Raw genomic sequence first — 23,725 nt, 5'->3', positions numbered from 1 at the left:
AATAAATATAAACTTACAGGTATCTAAAACTGTTAAATCTCAGAACAGATTTCTCAGCAAGATATTCTTCGCATTGAATTTCAATCAATATATTACGATGTGTTTCACTGGGCTACAGTTAAATGCTAAAATGCTAGACTGTGATATACTCAGTGTCTACTTTGGGAATACAAAGCATCACCATCCACAGCTTAAACATCAGCTTTCATCAGAGCGACTACAAAGGCTGCTTGTAGAGGAACAATGGCTCTGAGCCCTGGTAAATACATCATGTCATTGCTTACAGTCTCCAGCCTCTTGTGGTAGGGACCTGACAATTCTAGATACTAGGTGGGTTTAGTAATAGAGAATTTGTGGCCATAAAGTACTTGATTATCACAGGGAAACCCAAGCAGGTCAGCTATGGAGATATCAAAGAAAGAGGGATGATAAGGACGAGGCAAAGAAGACCAGCAACTGGTGATAATGCAACAGACAAAGAAAACAAACTCAAAGTTAAAGAAGGTGAATAATCACAATAGAACCATTTATATCATTATTATCATTCAAATAAAGTTATCAAAAACTAGGACCATACTCTACTATAATTGCTCTACATTTCCAAAATGCAAACATACAAGGAATGTTTTTGTTTTTAACTTGCTGGACTTCTCTGCTGCATCTGACAGTATATATTGCTTCTTCTCAGTTGAAAATCCAGAAATCCTTCAAGGATTCTTCGTCCTCATCAGCCCTTTAAATATCTGGCATCTCTGAGCTCTATCCTGTTCTTCTTACTCTATTTTTCTTTGATGATGATCCACTTTCATAATCTCAGTTTTTGTTTTTTCACCAGCATCAGTCTCCAGTATCCAACTGGGTTGCTGGACAGCTTAAAGCAGCTATCTCCCAAATATCCCAAACTCAAGGAATTCAAAACAAAATTCATCATCCCCTCCTAACCCTTTTTCTTTATTCAATCTCAATGGATGCATTTGTTTCTCAGCTCAAAATAACATAATTCACCCAGTCACCAAAGCTAGAAAACTAGACATGCTACCTTAGATCCTTCTTTGTCAATGCATCCATAAAACCTACCAATTTTGCCTCCTGCATGTTTCTTAATTCTGTTTCTCTTTCTCTGGGTCTCAACATCTCTCATTTAGATTGATATTTCCTTTTCTCTCTACTGCTGCTCATTCCCTTCAGTTCTGCCCAATAAAGGGAGTAATAAAGAATGTATCTGAAATGAACGTCTGACTGCCATTCCCTCACTTGACAGTGATCAATGGTTTCTCCTTTGCTTTATTCAGCCCACATTTGTTGACATGATTACAAAGTCTTCGTATTTGGTGCCTGCCCATATGACCATTTTTGCCTCATACCTTTCCCTGCATACAATTCCTATAGTAACTGTAGAGGAACTGTAATTTCATATTGTTCACTTTATATGCTGTGCCCTTCTGTTTTCATACATTCGTTCATGTTGTTCCTTTTGTCTAACAATCTCTACTCCCTCCCTTTCTCGTCTTGCCTCCCCCAACCTCAATTATTTATGTCTTAGCAAAGCTACTGCCTCCTCCAGAAAGTCTTTCTGAAAGTTCTGGGTTGGATAATTCTTCTATTATTCTCTGACTTCGTGTATTGCTTTCACTAAGCACACTATAAGTTCTTTAATAAACATAAGGAAAATCAGTAAAGGCATAAGAATAAAAATAATAAGCATGTGCCTGCATTCTCTGTGCCCCACCCTGGACCATGAGGCCTTTGAGAGCACAAATCATAAATCATTCATATATGTAATCCCACCTCCTAGCCCAGGACTGACAACAGATGCTCAAGGAATATTCTGTTAAATAAAAGTGACTAAGAAGAAAGAGAGTATACAAAAATAAATCACGGAAAAGACAAAAGGCCTCCTTGTCACATTCCTTCATAATGGTCCTGAACCTGCTCATTTTTGGGGGCAGCTACATTGACTTCTTTAATTTTAGAGGGTTCTAGTTAAAAATAACTCCAAATAACCACTTATTCCCTTCTAGCCAACAAAATTAATGCTAATGAGGAACTGTCCTGTTCTTGACTTCAAAAAAAGACTTCAGATCTCTTACTTTATCACCAAAGGTATGTTTCTAAAAAGATATGCCATGTGTACTCTCCATCAGGTAAATGGAAAATAAGGAGGGAGGACAAAACTAAGTAGAAAATAAACTAAACTTGGCAGCACCATACCATTTATCACATGGAAAATTACTTACATGCAGAAGCAATACAGCAGCAAGAAAAGACTGTCCTTGGCAGTACCCAATGTCTTCGTCATAGACAGAGTAGGCCTGAAGAAAAGAGAGAGGTCTCATAAACATTCACAGACTTTTACTTAGGGGTTAGCTCACATCAGGCTGCTGCTTGTTCTTGTCCATGCACTGTCACCACAGTTTCTCTGGTCCTTCACCTTGAATGTGTGGCTCATGAGCACAGAGGCATCCCCAAAGAGGCAGCACCTTTCCTAAAGCAATTTTAGATGTCCCATTATCCCCAGGTTCATCGTCAGCATTTGGAATAAAGAGATGCTCAGAGCACCAGAGTGGTTTGTCATCAGGCAAATAAGATCATGGGAGGCAGGAGCTAAGGACAGGAGAAGGTGGGAAGTTCTTGAGTTGATGTGGGTTCTAGTACACTCTATTGGGAAAATCTTAATGTTGCTGAATCTGTAGTGAGGATCCTCTAATCTAATAGACAAGATAATCACCTTCTATAACCTTCTCAAACATCTTCTAAACTACTCTCCCATGTTCCAAAAGGCTAAAGGGTAAAAATGACTCCTCCCATTTGTTCCACTGGGGTAAAGCAGAAACATTTTAGCTGGCATGTTTTGCAGAATGGCTGAGAGAGTCTCACAGATGTTCTGGATTCACAATCTTTAACATCATTCTAACCAGGATGGCAGGTACAGAGCCAAAGAGGCCCATTCATAGCAAATCCAGTGCTCCTGGGGAAACAGCTGTCATACCATTTAATTCAGGGTTCATCTTTATCTTCAGAGGAAAGGAAACAAGGTTGTATGCATAATATATACCACTTAGCACTTCAAACTGCTGGAGTATAACTTTTAAAGAAGATACTCATTAGAAGTTTTTAAGAAATTGACTCAGTTACTGCAGGCATGGTGTGCTGATCAAAGAGTAAAGAAAAGAAATTAGTAAGCTTTTTCTGTAAAAGTCCAAAGAGTAAATATTTTCATCTTTGAGGGACACATATATCTGTGGCATGTTGTGTGTTTTTAAAATATATTTTTATTGATTTCAGAGAGGAAGGGAGAGGGGGAGAGAGATAGAAACATCAATATGAGAGAGAATCATTGATTGGCTACCTCCTGCATGCCCCACACTGGGGATCGAGCCCACAACCCAGGCATGTGCCCTGACTGGGAATAGAACCAGTAACCTCCTGGTTCATAGGTTGATGCTCAACCATTGAGCCATGCTGGCTGGGCTGTTTTTGTTTTTTAAACAACCCCTTAAAATATAAAAAACATTTGTAGCTCAAAGGAGGTACAAAAGCAAGCAGCATGGGCCACAGTTTACTGACCCATTCAGGTGCTCCCATATTTATTTCTAAAAGACGAACATAAAAGACAAACAGCCCAGTTATGCTGTTTGAGTCCTGGGCACGTATCCCACCCATGTGCTGGGCTTCATCTTAGTGAGAGGATTTCCATTTAATGTCCAGGGCAATGATTATCAAAGATAACCAGGAAGGGTTTCTATAGGGAGGTTAAGTGTGCTATCTCCCAAATGCCAAAGAGGTCACAAGTGCAGGGTCTAGAGCTCTTTTTTTTACTTAAAACGTTTTTACTGAAATATATAGCTTGTGTTCAATAAAATGCACACATTTTAATTGCACAATTCTTTGAGTTGGGTCATTTAGGTAACCCATCATTACAGAATATTTCCATCATTCCAGAATGTCCCTCAACGCCTCTTTGCAGTCAAACCCAGGCAAGTAATGATCTGATTTGATCACAATATATCAATATTATTAGGTTGGCATTTTAAAAAGAATTTCATTTAGCCGAAACCGGTTTGGCTCAGTGGATAGAGCGTCGGCCTGCGGACTGGAAGGTCCCAGGTTCGATTCCGGTCAAGGGCAGATACCTTGGTTGCGGGCACATCCCCAGTAGGGGGTGTGCAGGAGGCAGCTGGTCGATGTTTCTCTCTCATCGACGTTTCTAGCTCTCTATCCCTCTCCCTTCCTCCCTGTAAAAATCAATAAAATATATTTTTTTAAAAAAGAATTTCATTTAATGGAATTATATAATGTATACTCTTTTGTGCCTGGCTTCTTTTACTCAGCATAATGTTTCTGAAATTCTGTCATATTACTACATGTATCAGTAGCCCATTTCTTTTCATTGCTGAGTAGTATTCCACTGCATGAATATACCACTATTTGTTTATCCACTCTCCCATTGATTGAACATTTGTTGTTTTTTTCCCGTTTTTTACTAGTATGAATAAAGTTGTTATGTATACACAAGGTTTTTTGGTGGATATAGGTTTTCATTTTCACTAGGTAAATACCTAGAGTGGAGGTTCAGGGTTCAAATAATAAGTGAATGCTCAACTTGATAAGAAATGCCAAACTGTTTTTCCAAAGTAGTGGTACAATGATTATGGCAATACCAGCTAAGTATGAGTACTCAGTGCTTCACATCCTGTCCTTACTTGATATTGCCATTCTCCTTCCTTTTATTAATTCCTGTGGTTCTGACTTGCATTTTCTTGATGGTTAATGATGTGGAGCATATCAAGTGCTTTTAGGCAATTAATACATATATTGTGACTGTCTTTAATTATTGATTCCTAAGATTTCGTCCAGTTTACAAACCCATTGTTAGACTGCATTGTCAGTATTTTCTCCCAGTCTGTGCCCTGCCTTTTCCTTTTCTTAATGGCATCTTTTGAAGTACTACTGTTCTCTTTTAACCTTCTTCTGCTAATGATGATATTATCACACACTCTTCTAATGATAGAAAAATTAGATCATGAAATCATTATCTAATGAATCTGAAAAGAGCTTTTCTTCATTATCATCAGTTGCCAGAGCTCTGCTGAATTTTAAAAATTAAAAGATAAATTAACATTCTTTTACTTTTTAAATTTTCTTTGCTTTATACAGTTATATTTCTGATTGCTAATTTATCTTCTAATTTTTAAAATTCAGCAGAGCTCTGGCAACTGATGATAATGAAGAAGGACTGCAGACAGAGAGAACAGAGAAAGAGAACTGAAAGCTGAAGAAGAGGGAGAAGGTTCTAATACTAGCCCTATTTGCAGCATTTCTGGTGGTGCTCTGTCACTGCCTTTTTCATGAACACAGAATCCTGGGATTTGTTGATGACAGAGCATGTTGCACGAGTGATAAATAGATATTCAATGCTTCCACTTCCCCATGAAAGATGTCTAAGTGGAGGATTCCTTAGAAGTCTGGATCTCCAAAAGTCAATCATTTTTCATCAACCCTGATGTCACTTTGACAAATGTTGGATCCATCATTACATAAATACATTTAACATTTATTGAGAAGTGTGCTATTTATATGCTTGTTTGTGTTACAAGAGAAGTTCAATAAAAAAATCAAGGTTGCCCTGGCCAGTGTTTCACAATGGTTAGAACATAACCCCTACACTAAAGGGTTGCCGGTCCAATTCCCAGTCAAGGGCACATACCTGGGTTGCAGGTTCGATCTCCAGCCCCGGTTGGGTGAATGTGAGAGGCAACCAATTGATGTGTCTCTCTCACGTTGATGTTTCTCTCTCTCCCCTCTCCCTCCCTCCCTTACACTCTATCTGAAAATCAATGTAAAAAATATTCTCGGATGAGGATTAACAAAACAATAACAAAAAGAACAAAATCAAGGTCCACCACTCATGAGAGATGGTATGAATTCAGCGAGTCCACAGACTATTTTCTCACCAGAGAGCTGAGAATAACAATGCAAATCAGTCTGTATTCATCTTACTTTCCACTTGTTTTATAGTTTTGGTTAGGTTAGTAGGAAAAATGACTTTTTCAGAGGCCACCTACTAAATTGATTTTATGATTCACAGTTTGAAACACAGTGTTCTAGCAAGTTCTTTTGCTTGGAGTTCTTCCAAGCACTGGTAGTCTAAGCTTCTCCAACTGAACTAAAGTGAATCCTTTCCCTCTACTCAAAACTTGCCTCTCTTTCCACCAAACCTCTCCCCACTCCTTACTTTACTTGTTTCTCTGACCAGACTCCTGTTCAGTCTGACTTTTAGATGACACTTGCAGATGATAAATAAATGCTAAGTCTGATGAGAAATGGGATATTTACATAGTTACAAATGACCTTACACAAAGTACTTGTTAATTACAAAGATAAATACGTAACTTTATAGTGCAGAAGGCTGATAAATAACATCTTATTTATGTGATCAAAGTGAGCATCAGCAATAATGGGAAAACCCCAACAGTGTGCTCCCTGCCAGGAATAGGTCATCTCTTCTGTTAGTCCTGCCAAAGATATATAATCCAAATCCAACACGACGAAACATCAGACAAACCCAAATGAAAGCCAGTCTAGAAAATGACTGGCCTGTAGTCTTCCAAAGCACCAAGGGCAAGCAAGTGAAGGGAGGAGTGAGATGCTGTTTCAGACAGAAGGAAATCAAGGAGACAGGACAACTAAAGGAAATGTGCGATTCTGAACTAGCTCCTTTTCTGTAAAGAACATTATTTGGACAATTGGTCTAAAGCTTAGGCAGAAGCAATATATCAATGCTACGTGCGTGATTTCTATGTTCTATTACAGTTATGTGGGAGAATATTCTTGCTTGTTAGAAAACACCCTAAAGTACTGAGGGCAGTGTGGCACCATAATGGCAAATCACTCTCAAATAGTGGAAAACACCAAACTCCAGTACTTACAACTTTCCTGTAAGTTTGAGATTGTTTAAAAAATATATAGAGGAGAGAAACCAAGATGGCGGCATAAGGTAAACACCTAATTGTTGCCTGCCACAACAATTTTGAAACTACAACTGGAAAACAGAGCGCACACCGTCCAGAACCACCGGAAAGCTGGCAGAGTGGAAAACCTACAACTAGAGAAAAAAAGAGAGGGGGACACCGAGCCTCAGGAGCTGTGGAGGTGCGGAGATCCGTGAGCGCGGAAAGGGCGGGCAGCTGAATACGCGGCTGGCTTGCTCACAGCGCACGGAGAGGGAGGGCAGCAGCCGCTGCGTGGCTAGCTTTCTCGTTTGGGAGAAAAACAAAACCTCCCGACTGCACTGAAATCCAGCTGCGGTCGGGGAGAAACTGGGCTGTTTGGCAGTGGGCGAGGCTCGAAAGCTGCCTTCTCTCAGAGGCGCGCAGCCATTGATTAGGGCACGGAGAAACCTGCCCTCTTAGGGCGGCTTGGACGGAAACCAAGTTTGTCTGCGCCATTCTGAGACTCCGCCCCATCCAAGCTGAGCACAGCCCTCCCAGTGACTGGATTTCTCGTTCGGGAGAAAAACAAAACCTCTGGTCTGCACTGAAATCCAGCCCCAGCTGGGGAGAAACTGGTCTGTTAGGCAGCGGGAGAGGCTCGAAAGCTGCCTTCTCTCAGAGGCGCGCAGCCATTAATTTGGGCACGGAGAAACTGCCCCTCTTAGGGCGGAGCAGACGGGAAACCAAAGCTTGTCTGTGCCACCCTGAGACTCCGCCCCATCCAGGCTGAGCACAGAAGCTCTCCCAGCGGAGACACTGCTGATCCTCACAGCCAACTGGCTTGGAGATCAACTCCCACCAGTGATACCAACAATCCCAACCACTCTGAACTCCAGTTTCTGGGGACACACGGGGGACCCAGACGCCTACGGGACTCTCGGCCATCGGTCGGAGAGTGAGAGTGACTTTTCTGTCGGTGTGGACGACACCAGATTTCAACCACTCTCATAAGGGACACATTCAAGAGGCAGACTCAGTGAGCACCAAAGCCCTACTGTGTCTCCAGCACAGCAATTCTTCCGTTACAGACACAGCAGGCCCTCACAACCAATTGGCCTAGAGGTTAATTCCAGTGTACCAACAGCAATCAGGGCTTTTAACTACACCAAGACTTTCCACTCAGCCCACAAAGGGGAGTACCAAGAGCGACCACCTAGGGTGATTGGGGAAGCTGAGCTACCGGCCCCTATAGGTCACTGACCACACAAAGCCACTCCATCAACACAGGGAGGCAGCCAAAATGTGGAGACATCGAAGTATGTCACAAGTAGGAGAGACAGATGAAAGCAAACTAATGGACGACACAGTGTTCAGAACCATATTTATAAGGTTACTCAAGAATCTTCTAAAAACTGCCAAGAAACTTGAAGAGACCTTCAAGAACCTAAATGAGAATACCAAAAAAATGGAAAAGGACCAGTCAGAAATTATGCATACACTGTCTGAAATAAAGAATATACAGAGTAGACCACCGCACCTGAAGAGTCAAACTAAAGATCTGGAATATGAGGAAGAAAAAAACACCCAACCAAAGAGGCGGAAAGAAAGAAGAATCCAAAAGTGTGAGGATAGCATAAGGAGCCTCCGGGATGGCTTTAAGCATACCAATATCTGAATTTTCGGGGTGCCAGAAGAGAGAGAGCAAGATACTGAAAACCTATTTGAAGAAATAATGACAGAAAACTTCCCCCACCTGGTGAAAGAAATAGACTTACAGGTTCAGGAAGTGCACAGAACCCCAAACAAGAGGAATCCAAAGAGGACCACACCAAGACACATCATAATTAAAATGCCAAGAGCAAAAGACAAAGAGAGAATCTTACAAGCAGCAAGAGAAAAACAGTTAGTTACCTAAAAGGGAGCACCCATACGACTGTCAGCTGATTTCTCAACAGAAACTATGCAGGCCAGACGGGAATGGCAAGAAATATTCAAAGTGATGAATAGCAAGAACCTACAACCAAGACTACTCTACCCAGCAAAGTTATCATTCAGAATTGAAGGGCAGATAAAGAGCTTCACAGATAAGAAAAAGCTAAAGGAGTTCATCACCACCAAACCAGTATTATATGAAATGCTGAAAGGTATTCTTTAAAAAGAAGAAAAAAGTAAAGATAAAAATTATGAACAACAAATACATATCTATCAACAAGTGATTCTAAAAATCAAGTGAATTAAAAATCTGAGGAACATAATAAACTGGTGAACATAATAGAATCAGAGGCATAGAATGGGAGTGGATTAATAATTCTCAAGGGGAAAGGGGTGTCTGTGTGGGGGGTATGGGAAGAGACTGGACAAAAATCATACACCTATGGATAAGGACAACGGGGGCGGGGGAGGGAACCGGGTGATGGGGAGATATGAGGGGAAAAAAGGAGAAACAATTGTAATAATCTGAACAATAAAGATTTATTTAAAAAAATATATATATATAGACATGGAAATATACATATGTACATAGATTTGACAGAATCATTTTGTCTGTTGATTGTAATAATAAAATATCGAGGCTTTAAAAATGGTTATTAAGTTTGTCTTTATGCTTATCTACATAAGCTGTAAAAATAGGTTCACTGACATGAAATAATCTAAATACTGGTAACGATAAACATAGAGGCTAGATGTACTCACTGATACTCACTCACAAAGCAATTTTCTTATCTAACATAGCTGGCAAACTTCCTAGATGTAACTTTCCTTTTATATAACACTTCAAAAAAAAAAAAGGCCCTTGGCAACAATTTAAAACTGAACTGATATACTTGTGTGGTTTTTTTTTAAAGAAGGAAATGTAAAATAAGTAGACTACCATAACCTTAAAAAAATTGCCTCTATTATAAGTAAACTACTGTGTGGTAATGGTAAATTACTCAGAGTGTTTCTTTTACATTCTTGGACTTTTGATTTAAAAAGTAATATGTAAAGGCTATCCTAAACAAAGTCTCTAAAATTAAGCAACAGCTCTGATCTTAGGAAATTATCCCGAATAATCTGTGTGAATAAAATTACTTTTCAGAAGAAGAAAGTGATAGAAATAAAGAGCTCTTTTAGAGTTTCTATACATTAAATGTTATCTAAAAGATCAGTATGATGACCATGAAAATATGCCTCCCAGATCTCCACCAATGGGGATGTAATTAGCAGGCGGTCTCCACTGCTGTGCTCTGAAACCCATCCTGCATTTGCACCTGAGCCACACTTCCCATGGTTTGCTCCCAGCCTATGACTGAGCGCAGCAACAACACATGGTAGGCCAGCTTCCGGCAGACGTGGGACCTCACAGGCAATTGTGGCTGAGGACTCCCCACTGGCCTTGCCAAACTTTCCTTCGAGGGACCCTACAGTCTCAGACACTTCCATCAACTTTCCTTCCTCTCTTCTTCCCTTGGGGTCAGACTAGCACTGGAGTCCATGCTCTCCCAGCTCTCCCCTGTCCCTCCCCACCCCCACCCCCCAATTTTCTTTTATAGGCATTTCCCCTGATGTATTTCTTACATCTTTAATCCTGTTTTGGTGACAAGTTTCTTAGAAAACCTAGACTAACACTGTCAGTTTCATGAGTCAAGACCTCTGAGTTAATTATATTGACACTGTGTAACTAATATTGCACTCTGTTCTCTGAGACAAAGAAAAAAGTCAGAGGTAGCCTCTTCCCTCAAAGACTGAAATGAAAATAATCAGGTGATGTTCACAACATAACCCATAATAATGGTCTAAATTTCAGAGAAAGTATTTTTAATCTGTAAATCACTGTGGGTAGAAGTGGGAAGGACAAGCTTCACAAGGGAAGTGGGCAACCAAGATCTGGACAGATGGGGAGGAGGAGGAAAGCAATTCAGATTCACACCCTTCCCAGGTCTCTAAAAGATGCAGGAAGAGGTCTGGTTAAGGAGGAGGCTTTAGAGTTATAAAGATATTGCCAACTGCATAATAATTAGTAAACAGGAAACAAGTGCCCATAATTCCATAACTAATTCACTCAGAAATAACTTCGAGTTTATTGTTTAGGATATTGAAGGCATTTGAATCTAGAATAGAAATAGATCTCTATGTTGTAAAAAACCATAAATGCAGGAGGCACCATGAGCAGCATTTTATTTGAAGGCTCCTTGTGCTATGTCTTTACGGGTTCATTTTGTTCTTCCTTTTTCTCTATTTTAAAAAGTAATCTAACTTCTTATCTTCCTCAAAGAGTAATGTTGTTTTTTCAAAAGTTGCTATAATCAAGCCCTTAGGGGAAACACCAATCCCTGTATACTCTGATTTTTATCATCCTTAGGACCCTACCACTTCCCTCCTATATTCTAGTCATGGTGTGATGGCTTCAATTAGCCTTTCACTTGACAGACCACAGGCTCCACAGAAACTACAAAGCTATTTCACGGAAAGCTTATAGGACCAAGCACACAAAGGAAATTTTAAATTCTCCTCAGACACTCTCAAAAGCATTACAGATCGGTCATTCTCTTTCCAGGACTCCAGCTTCACAAACCTGACCTTTTCACGGTTACAGTTTCAGAAGAAAAATCCATTATTTAAAATAACATCCTATCTTCTTAGTTGAGCTCTGACTCAGAAAGTCTATCCTATTAATATGTATATTAAAGAGGACCATAAAATTTAAACCCAAAGCTAATCCGTCATGAAGGACTTTAGTGATACTAACAAATATAAAATGTTTTTGAGATGCTGTAAGCAAGAGCTAAGCATTAACACACACACACACACACACACACACACACACACACGCCATGAAGCTTTTTTATATGTGTATGTATATATGTGTGAGTGTGCATTTGCTGTTTTGAATGGCTATAAACATTGTCCTTGGCAATGAAGCAGAATTAGACAATTCTTCTAAAATGGAAAATGTGAAATGGATGATTTAAAGGAAGGAATAGAACTAAGTAAAACTCTGACTCTGAGAGATTAAGATTTATCAGTATGCTAATCTGGTACCCCCCATTATCCCAAATGTAAACAAAAGGATCAGTGAAAAGTTCCCCACTCCGCTAGAAAAATCTGAAATTATTAACCAATTACTTGTGTACCAAAATGTTTGAGGGGAACATTGTGAAAATTTGATCACTCCTATTTCTTCATGGGAGCTAAATAATGTCTCAAAGAAGTGGAAATTTTGGAAAAAGTGGCCTGCAAGAATACTGAGAATATAAATGAGCAGAGATTTCAGTATTTTCCTAATGTCAAGGACATGGCTGAAGGAGGACCCACCAAAGAAGAAGGTCTCTAGTAAATGCCTCAGGATTTTAGTTGAGATCCTGGAAAGGTCTCAACACAAAAAAAAGTCAAACCTGAATCAAAGAGTTCTGCCTCCACCCCCAAATACTCCACCTTCCTACCAGAGGAACAATGAATGTCCTCTGGAATAAACATTATCCAAAGCTTTATAATTCTTATATAATCCAGAATTCTATTAAAAACAATCAAGCATGAAGAAAACGTGAGCAAGTAAATAAAAATCAAAAGATAAGAAACAAGAATATATTCATAGAACATCAGGTACTACACTTTAAATAAAATAATAAAAATAAGAACAGTCTGACCAGCATGGCTCAGTGCTGAGCGTTACGTATGAATCGGGAGGTCACAGTTCGATTCCTGGTCAGGGCACATGCCTGGGTTGTGGACTCGATCCCTAGTGGAGGGCTTGCAGGAGGCAGCCGATCAATGATTCTCTCTAATCATTGATGTTTCTATCTCTCTCCCTCTCCCTTCCTCTCTGAAATCAATGAAACATATTTTTTAAAAAATAAGAGCATATAGCAATGAAATAGAAAGTGAACATTTAATAAATAAAACCAACAAAGCCCAAGTTGATTCTTTGAAAAACTAATAAAATTAGCATACTGTAATATCAATTCAATGCAACACCAATCAAAATCTTCAAAGGTGTTTTGTTCCCCCTCCAAAACTTCCAAGCTGATTTTAAAATATGAAACTAAAAAGGACCAGATAGTAAAAACAATTTTGAGGAAAAATAAAGTTGTAGGCCCAATAATACAAGATAATAAGACATTATAAAGCCACTATTATTATAATAGTGTGGTACTGCTGCAAAGATAGATAAATAGATCAATGGAATAGAATGGTTCAGCAAAACAACAACAACAAAAAACCCAGAATTTTTAAGAGATATATACACTCCCATGTTTACTGCACTATATTATTCACAATAGCCAAGATATAGAAACAACCTAAGTGCCCATCAGTGGATGAACGAATAACAAAATGTGGTGTATATACACAATTATTCTGCCATTTGAGACAACATGGAAGGAGCTTGAGAACATTATGTAAGTGAAATAAGTCAGACAGAGAAATGACAAATACTATATGATATCACCTAAATGTGGAATCTTAAAAAAAAAGTCAAACTTGTAGAAAACCAAGTGTGAAATGGTGTTTACCAGGGAGTTGGGGTGGGGAGATTAAGATTGATATTCATGAAGGGTACAAATTTGCAATGAGTACACATTAGGCATAGAGAGCTAATGCACAATATAATGAATATAGGTAATAATATATTATTACAATCATGAAACTTGCTAATAAGACACAAAAACTTAATTATCCCAACCACTAAAAAGATAGGATAATTATGTAATGTGATAGAGATGCTAAATATTGCTACAATGGCAATCCTATTATAATACATAAATGTATCAAATTAAAACACTGAATACTTTAAATATACAGTGAGTGTAATTATTTCAAACATATTCAGTAAAAAATAAAAGAAATAACAACTCCTGCCCCCACCCCAAAAAAAGAAAGAATGGCCCAGATACAAACCCACATATACATGGATCTGACTTATAAAAAGGATGCTATGGCAATAGAGTAGGGGAAAGAATGGTTTTTTAAAAGTAACAATGGATCAATTAGAGACACATATGGGGCAGGGGGTAATGAACCTTGACTTCTACCTCATCCAAAAACCAACTATAGATAGATCATAATCCCAATGTAAAAAGCAAAAGAATAAAATGTCTAGATTACATCAGAGAATATTTTCATGACTTTGGGTTAGACAAATACTTCTTAAACAGGACACCAAAACACTAACCATAAAATAAATGATTAATAAAGTGGGCCTCACTTTTTTTAATAGCTTCTATTCATCAAAAGATACCATTAATAGAATGAAAAAAGGAAGCCATAGAGAAGAATTCTCATCAAAAGAAGTTATCTAAAAGTCAGTCACTACATGTATTTCATTTCAGGTGTTCCTGAAACACACACCCAAACACAACAGCAGAAAGCCAGTAAATATTCAAAGTTAAATCACACTCCCTTATAGCTTCAAATAATGAGAGATAGAATACCTGACATAGGAATTCATCTGTTACATTTTAGGAAAATTTTGAAAACAACATTAAGAATCATAGCAAATTGGAAGTAGAATAATCTTATCAGACCCCATACTCTAATGAGGAGCAAATCCAAAAAGTGATTTTCCTCCAAATCTTAGATTTTCTTAGGGGAAGGATGGAGACCAGAACCAGATCTCCTGATGCTCAGTCCTTTAAACTGCACCAACCTGTCCCCCAAGAGAAAACAGATTTTACATCATATGTAAATTAGACGAGTGCTAAAGACACCTGGGACGGTATCACATTTTTCTTCCTTTGAAGGACACTGTTTTAAAACATGTTATTGAAAGGCAGGAAGGAGGAAGGGAGGCAGGAAGGGGAGCCCAAACATTTACATTTTCAGAATCCTATGAGTTCTACTGTTACACCTCCAGTTCAACTCCACACATACATTTATGACAACATAAGAATCTTTGAACCATTTTGATTTCCTCCTACTGTGAAAATGATATTAAAAGGCAAAAGCTGAAATTGACAGGGCCATTAAAACATGACAGCAGGTTTTTAACTGTGTTCCCTCTAACCTGACAGTTCAGGTCATTTCTCATCTCACCAGAGCCACAGAAAACTTCAACTACAAAGTCAGACTCTTGTATCCTTGAAACCAAAGTTGGTTTCAATACTTATTGTAATTAAAATTCTCTTAATTTCTGTCTCAATTTAAGAGCAGAGCATACTGTAACTCTCATATAGGCCTTACGGGTGAGGAGTTGTCAGAAATAAATGAGGTAGTAAGTGTGAAAGCACTCTGTAAATGTGAAATTATTATAAGGCACATGGAGGCACTGTATTTTTTTTTAAAAAAAGGTCTATACTGTGTGTTGCCGATGTGAATAAGATGCACCATTCTTAGCGATAAATCATTAGATGCTGATCCTTTATAATCAGGGGTAAGACATGGATGTCTACTCTCACTGCTTCATTTTAACACTATAATAGAGGTTCTGTCCAGTGTGTTAAGACAGAAAAAAGAATAAGAAAAAAAAAGAAATTGGTAAGAAGCAAAACTGTCATTATTTACAGATTATATAACAAAATGGCTGATTTTATATCAATGTATTATGAATGTTTATTTGGTTTTGTGCAAGGTATCCAGAATGTAAACTCAAAGGTATACTGCTGAGTGTGTGAAGTATAATGTTGGATATTATTCTAGAAATTAAAATGATAGAACAGGTAGGTCACACTCTGTGGCTTTAAAGTCACACACAATAGCTTTTGGGGACATGGGGCAGTCATAAAATGAAAGACTATGGTTCAAACTGAATGCAAAAAGCAAAGGAAATAGGATGTACAAACCTGAGAATAATACTCAATCCTAAATTATTCATAAGTATGCTGTGCAATTTGTGAGTTATCACAACCACCTGAGTTTCCCTTTATGAGCACTTGACTGCTAATTCATGGTAAATCAAAAGGAGGAGGAGTTGTGTCAATGACAAACCAAGTGGTCCATATGGTAGGACTCCAGTGAATTTTGGTTTCTAAAACATTTTCTGATATGTTCATCTCTGCTCTCCTCCATTATCAAAGGCTGTTGTAAACTTAACGTTTAAGTAATTCATATTTTAGTACGATATTACAACCCTCAGCAATTTATATTTACTATCTTGAATTTTAAAATGTTTTTAATATGGTTCCTTTGTTCTCTGCAATTTTCACAAAATTTAGTGCAATTTAGTCAGCAATTAAGGTATCTTAGCACTACATTTTTATAATATTCTTTACTCCAAAAAAAGCTTTTAAAACTGCTATGGACAGACAATAGTGCAGTGAAGGTCTGGGGAGGGGAAAGGGAAGGAATGGAGGGGGTTAATGGGGGGGAAAAGGAATATCTGTAATAATTTCAACAATAAGCATAAATTTTTAAAACTAATTATGTTTCAAAAGCTACACTGATAATCTAAAATGGCTACATGAGTAAGTTACTAATGAATATTTTTTAATGAATTCAAGATTGGATTATTAGCCTGCAATACCAAAGCAAGGGTAGCAAGAACTTAAATTTACCAACTGTTTAACTTTTATCTTTGTGTTCAGTAATTTTTCAGATATTTCCCTCTAAATATTACATAATGAGGCAAATACTGTTTTTACTACAATAGAGCAAAACTAAGTCAGAGGCTGCAAGCACATGGAGCCATCTGTTTAGTTATGTGAAAAAAATATCGAGCATCAATCAGAGAAAAATTGAGGGAAAAGTCACTGATTGGTTGAAAACATACTCAATGCTAAGGGGAAAATGTTGTTCTATATCCCGTAAGCCAGGCCCTTCTAAATAAACTTAGAAACTACATACATTTTGATATCTGCCTTACACAAGCCAGAAGCTAATTAGCCTGTAGAATTTCAAAACAGGTAGAAAATACTTTTAATAATTACCTTTTCCTATTACAAGCATATAATAAATACATTATACATTTTTTGTGGTGTTGGATGGTTTTGACATTTTTAAAACTAAAAGATGTATCACTTTCTAGAAATCAGTACATTCTCAGATTTTCAGTTATTTATGCACTTAAGATCAGTGTATATATTTATAATCCTAAAAAATGAGGCCATCAGGAGACAAACAAAGACAATATAGACTAAACAAGACAGGAGTGAGCGGAGGGCTAACCCACAAACATGCAAGGATGACTTTACTGAAAGCTGAGCCCTTTGCACAATTAAATATCAATCCTGCTTGGTTAGCATTTGCAGGCAAGTGTTTTTATAAGTGCCATTTAAAAAAACAGTAAATATACAATGATGTCGATATGTGAGTATACTTCTGATTACCTACTGGCCCATCTATGATGCTCAAAAGGCTAAATTTGATTATTCAGGAACTGGTTATCTAACTTACAAATTAGCCATAGTGTTTGCTTTTTCTCCATATTTTTACAAGATTTTTGGATAGTTCACTGTTGGTTAATCTCTATTGCAATGGTAGATGAGAACAACGCTGAGTATACCCATCGCACATCGTAGGGCAACTTAAGTGTGAGGAAAGGGGCAACTTTGTTTAATGCTTTCATAATTTTGAGTCTTTGGCCTCGTTTAGCATTGACAATATGAGGGGTTAACTTCATTCTGCATTTCTGGTATGATCTAGAGAAATGAATAATATTCTAATGAGTATTCTCCACTAACAGAGACAGAATATTTTGTACCCAAGCATATTTACTGAACGCTTGGAAACAGTTTTCTTCCAGGCTGACCACCCATGAGGGAGGAGAAAGATTTCAAAATGGGACATACAAACTGCACGAAGACTAACGCTGTGACAACACAGAGTATATCAGTAACAGGTGCCACAGTACTTCTTAATCCTGCTTACTGTCAAAAAACTGAGACAACTGTTACATTATCTTGTCAGAAGGGCAGAGTGATGAGGACTCCACTGAGCATTTACTGCAGTGGCCTGAAGCGGACCTTCTGTTCCCTTTTGTTCGCAGCAGAGCCAAACTGAGACTCTACTGTGCCTCTTCCTCACAGTTGGCACTGAACACGCAGCCAAAAAGATACCTTCAGGACTTGGGACTGAAGTTTCCATGTAAAGCAGAGAACATGCACAGTGCACATAAGAAAGGAAGACGGAAAGAAATCTCAAACTCTTTCAGATGGGTTCCTGAAAGATAGTCTGTAAAATCAATTAGAAAACCTGAGGCCGAGGGCCCTACCTTGCAGATCTTGTAGAGCGATTCCTGGCCATCTCCTCCTGTGTCCTTAAAGTAATCATGCGCAGGGAACGTCCGATGAATGTCTCGAGTGATAACACTCTCCTGGGCGGAATCCTTAAAGAAAAAATTGAAATTTCTTTTTAATTATGAAAGCTAACACATATACATGGTAAAAGAAAATTCAAACAGCACATAAAAAGTATGCCCCTCCCATCAATGCCTTCCACCCAAGAACAGAGTCTCTCTGCTCTGGAATATTCCTTGTAAGTACATGCAAATGTATTTCATTCTAAGAGCAGCTACTTAAAAAAATGAGGTACATCTGGATATGTAGATATATATATATATATATATATATATATATATATATATATATATTGATTGATTGCATTGATTTTTTGAGAGAGAAAGGAAGGAAAATGCAGAGAGAGAGAGAGAGAGAGAGAGGGAAAGAGAGAGAGGGAGAGATAGAAAGAGAGAGAGAGAGAGAAACATCAATTGGTTGCCTCCCACACACACCCTAACCGGGAATCGCACCCCGACCAGGGATCGAACCCGCAACCTGGGCATGTGCCCTGATTGGGAATCGAACCCACAACCTTCCAATGTATGAGATGATGCTCCAACCAATTGAGCCACACCAGCTAGGGCTATCATAACTTACTTACTTAATATTCTCCTAATAATGATTTTTTTGTATTTTTTTCTATTTCTATTACAAATAATATCACTAGAAACATTTTTATCCATATATGTTCAAGAATAGGTTCCTAAAGGTGGAATTGCTAAGTCACGGGCATATATATTTCCTTTTTAAAAAAATATATTCCCATTGATTTCAGAGAGAAAGGGAGAGCGAGTGTGAGAGAGAAACATCAATGATGAGAGAGAATCATTGATCAGCTGCCTCCTGCACACACACAACTGGGGACCAAGCCCGCAACCCTAGAAATGTGCCCTTGACTAGAATCGAACCCGAGACCCTTCAGTCTGCAGGCCATTGCTCTATCCACTGAGCCAAACCAGCTAGGGCATGTATTTCCATTTTTTATAAAGTGTTTCTCCACAGCCCCCAATACCACATGGTATCTACCTTTGTAATTCTGGACAATATAATAACTGAAAACTCAAACCACATTAATTTAAAAAAGTAAAATATTATCAATCTTTCGCCCCTACGAGGTTAATCCCCCAACTTATTCCAGAAAATAAAAAGCCCCCAAACTACTATATTAAGATGACAGATGCTTTTTAAAAGATCTATCTAGTGTTATTATTTTCCCCAGATTTAGGATCCAAAAGCTCCAAATTGAGTAAAATTCTAAGCCTTATGAAAAAATGATTAATGATTCGCTTGATTTTATTTCATTTCTGTAAAGATTGTTGGTTTTATCTGTTTAAATGTCAAGAAAATGTGTTGGGACAATGTCTAACAACCTTGATGATGGAAATATTTCACATAATTTAAGGATACCTTAATGAATACTACAGAAAATTAAAAATATTTATTTAATGTCTTGCTTCCATAAAGATTTGAACAAATCCCCTTTCAGTTTAAATCCAGAGAGGAAAAGAATGTTTAATATATGAGTTACTTTAATGAATGGTATTTCCCTTTGCTCTCTAGCTGAGACATGCATAAAGGAAATAGCTGTTTGGCTCCGAGTGAAGCTAGTGCCTTGTCTTGCTGCCTTTTTCATTTCAGCTGCTCTTTCATGCTGGGTGGTAATTAGATCTTCTATCACATAGAGAAAGGACATGGACTGAAAAGTTCCACATTTGCTAGCAAACACCAATCATATTGCAAATCAGTCCAGAGAAAATTCTGATGGCTTACAGGAATGGAATGCTAGAGTTGAATAAAAATGAAACTTAAAAAAATAGCATAACTTAAGTAAAAGCACACATAGAAAGTTTATATTTATCAAGGTAAATACAGTTTCTACTGATAAAGAATACTTTAGGGTGAGGTGGGGCATTGAACAAGGTGAATGAATATGAAAGTAATGTATAAAGAGAGTCACTATGAAATAAGTTTTACTTGGTCTGGTCTAGAGAAGAAGGAGGGAGTCTGGTACCAGGTAAAAGAACGTTTTCACTGCCCAGGTGTCCTCCAAAAGAAGAGTTCTCTTTCCATACAGTAATAGTTTCCACTTACAAACTATTTGAAAAAATAACCAATGAAAATGTTATCACTACCATTGCTGGACTATTTCAAGAGCAAACATATGCCGAGTGGATAACTTTTTTTGCAGCTTTCAAGATGTTAAAGAGAGAAATCATTGAACTATATTCCCTAGTAACTGCCTACTCATTTGTCATCATTCTGTGTTTAAATGGTACCAACAGTCTGATTAAGTAAAAGGGAAATTGATCAGCAATTTCAAGAAAGTAATTTTGCATAAGACTGAGTAATTTCTTTCTATGCATATGTGAATCTTCCTTGTTGTTTTTTTAGAGGCAAAAATCAAATGAAATTACAAATCATAAACTTTTCCTTACTTAATAAACTTTCCCTTTCTAGGGTTACCTTTAAATACTTTCTACACTTACGTGCTTCTAGAGTTTTCTTCCTACATAATGATCTCAGTTTCTAAGAGAATAATTTCTGGAACTTCACTTTATAGACTAAATGACTATTGTTACATTGTTCACTTAAAGTAAAGGTCAAGATATACAGTAGACTTTTCTAAATACACTAAAATGAATGAAATTGTGTATTAAACTAGAAAAATAATCATTTTTTAAGCTAAAACTAATTACCCATATTGTTGAAAGCAGGAACAGTATGTATATTTCAGATTCATTTTTTCACTCACTCCAAATTTATTCACTCCCTCACCCATTCAACAAATATTAGAGACAGGGAGTTACCAAACCTAACTCTGTCAAAGAAGGATAAAACAACTGTTCTCTTTGATATTCATTACTTTCTTTTTAGTCTTATTCAAATTATATTTGTCATTTCTACAAAAAGTAAAATGTATAGAGAGGACAAAAAGAGGCCAAATAATTCACCATCCTATATAATAAAAGGGTAACATGCAAATTGATCGAACAGTGGAATGACCGGTCACTATGACGTGCACTGACCACCAGGGGGCAGACGCTCAACGCAGGAGCTGCCCCTTGGTAGTCAGTGTGCTCCCACAGGGGGAGCACCGCTCAGCCAGAAGCTGGCTCATGGCTGGCAAGCGCAGTGGCGGTGGCAGGAACATCTCCCACCTCCGCAGCAGCGTTAAGGCCCGGTGCATGAAATTCGTGCACTCAGGGGGGTCTCTCAGCCCAGCATGCACCCTCTTGCAGTCTGGGAGCCCTCGGGGGATGTCTATAAACTCCCGCCTCCACCGCTGCGCTTGCCAGCCATGAGCCCGGCTTCATGCGTTGAGCTCCTGCGTTGAGCGTCTGCCCCCTGGTGGACAGTGCAAATCATAGTGACCGGTCATTCTGCTGTTCAGTCAATTTGCATATTAGCCTTTTATGCCTGTGGGATCAGGCCGAAACCGGCTCTCCAACATCCCCCGAGGGGTCCCGGATGGCAAGAGGGTACAGGCCAGGCCAAGGGACCCCACCGGTGCATGATTGGGACTGGGGAGGGATGCGGGAGGTTGGCCAGGCAGGAAGGGATTACGGAAGAGCTCCAGGGCATGTCCAGCCCGTCTCACTCAGTCCCAATCTGCTGGACGGACCCCAGCAGCAAGCTAACCTACCAGTTGGAGCATCTGCCCCTTGGTAGTCAGTGCATATCATAGCAAGCGGTTGAGCGGCCTTAGCATATCACTAGCATATTACACTTTGATTGGTTAAATAGATGACCAGACAACCGGACACTTAGCATATTATACTTTTATTATATAGGACTAGAGGCCCGATGCACGAAGATTCGTGTAAGAATGGGCCTTCCTTCCTCTGGCTGCTGGCACCGCCTTCGCTCTGGCCAGAGCAGCCTTTCCACTCTGGCCCGGAGCTGCCTTTCTGCTCCAGCCCGGAGCCGCCTTTCTGCCTTCCCACGCTGCCCAGAGGCCCAGAGCGGCTGGGGTTGTGTGGAATGCCCCCGTCCACTCAGCGCCTGCATATGCAAATCAACCCACCATCTTTGTTGGGTTAATTTGCATACTCACTCCTGATTGGCTGGTGGGTGTTGTGAAGGTACAGTCAATTAGCATGTTACTCTTTTATTAGGTATATGGCTAAAAACATTGTAGACCTCAACCAAAACTGATACAGGACAAAAAAGAGGCCATAATTTACCATCCTATATAATAAAAGGGTCATTTTCTTGGAGGGTCCCCATAAGAAGAGTCTCCTTAAGTCCTGCCAACCATGTTCAGAATGAAAAGAGGGAAGTCACTCCTTTATGAGCAGCTACTTCCCCAGTATCCAGTGACTGACTACTTGACCCAGCATTTACTTTCCAGTAGATGCACCTCACATTCTGATCCTCAGGCCATGATGGTGGATTACGGGCTTTTGGAGCCAGACGAGCTCATTGGTTCTATTTTCTGGCTACTCTGCTTGATAACTATAAAATCTCAGACAATTTATTTAATCTCACTTAGCATTAGTGTCCTCACCTGTAAAATGGGATAACACCAAATTCATGTCGTTTAGAATAATGTATATACAGTGCTTAACACACTGCTTATTATAAACTGAGTATTAGAGAAAGAAAAAAATGAAAATAATAATTATTATTCCCCTTTTCCTTAAGAATCACATTTAACTGTTTAAATATTTTGGTGAACATACATTTTAGCATCTTTCTGTATTTGTACACACTAAATAATAAAATAAATAACTGTTTTTCTTTGGATGCCATGAACATTATGATTATGAAACCAATTTCCTTAGAATTTTGAGCATGATGATATAATGCATACATGCCCTGTTCTGAATTTCCTGTCCTGTATTTTATGTGTCCTAAATTATCCTTGTTTCTATTAATCCATGGATAAAAGCAAAAGTGAACAATTATTTGAATAAAGTGATGTTTTTATCAACTGACAGACACTCTGGCTCCAGTCTTGCATATGTTGATGCAATAAAGAAAGATGTACACAAGCTCAGAAGGCGGATGGGAAGGATAGTGTTAACTGGAAGCTAAATTTGCCAGAGCAGCTACCACTTTAGTATCATGACTTTAGAGTTAAGCTTCAGAGGATCAAGCAAAGGATAAAGTCATAGTTATGGAGAGGACAAATGCCATTGTCATGATTGCATGCTTCCCTTTTGGACTGTCACCACCAAGAATGTAACCTAGCTGATAAACAAAGTCCTTGAAATCGTCCTCTATTGTGCCTAAGGAGGGGTCAGGTTAGGTCACACACAAAAGCTGACTCAGATCAGAAATTAGGAGTAGTGGGGAAAGATTTGGAAGAAAGTCTTAAAAGTTGAGTTTTACTCCCTCCACCCCCACCCCTGACACTACCACCAGATACATTTATACTTAGTTAACCTTTTAAGGATTTTCTTTAATTTCCAAACAACTAGGTCATAATACTAAAAAGCTTCAAAAAAAGATGCTGATCTCCAGTGTGAAAAAAATCCATGGTCCAACAGAGGACATCATTCAGCTGGCTGAAGATCAGTCTAAAACCATCTCTAAGAGGTATGATGAGAGCAGCTCGATTAACTTTTGATCATTGTAAGTGGGTTCAATTTAAAACTGTAT

At 38.6% G+C, this 23,725-nt stretch overlaps 1 protein-coding gene across 3 annotated transcripts in view; it reads right to left on the bottom strand.

Moving 5' to 3' along the window:
• The window catches only part of RABGAP1L (RAB GTPase activating protein 1 like), a 462,901-nt gene that overhangs the window by 174,692 nt on the left and 264,484 nt on the right, over window positions 1–23,725 (bottom strand). For all 3 annotated transcript variants that reach the window (XR_013812987.1, XM_079761776.1, XM_079761778.1), the window contains exons 14-15: window positions 18,055–18,168; window positions 2,238–2,312 (exon numbers count right to left, since the gene is read on the bottom strand). Coding sequence is in view for 2 of the 3 variants with exons in the window: in XM_079761776.1 (XP_079617902.1) it covers window positions 2,238–2,312; window positions 18,055–18,168 (189 nt within the window). In the remaining variant the exon portion in view is untranslated. The remainder of the gene's footprint in view (window positions 1–2,237; window positions 2,313–18,054; window positions 18,169–23,725) is intronic.

This window comes from Cnephaeus nilssonii (genome assembly GCF_951640355.1).
Source record: "Cnephaeus nilssonii genome assembly, chromosome: 21".
NCBI lineage: Eukaryota > Metazoa > Chordata > Mammalia > Chiroptera > Vespertilionidae > Cnephaeus > Cnephaeus nilssonii.
The sequence above is the reverse complement of the archived record's forward strand: the minus strand, read 5'-3'. Positions and strand labels throughout refer to the sequence as shown.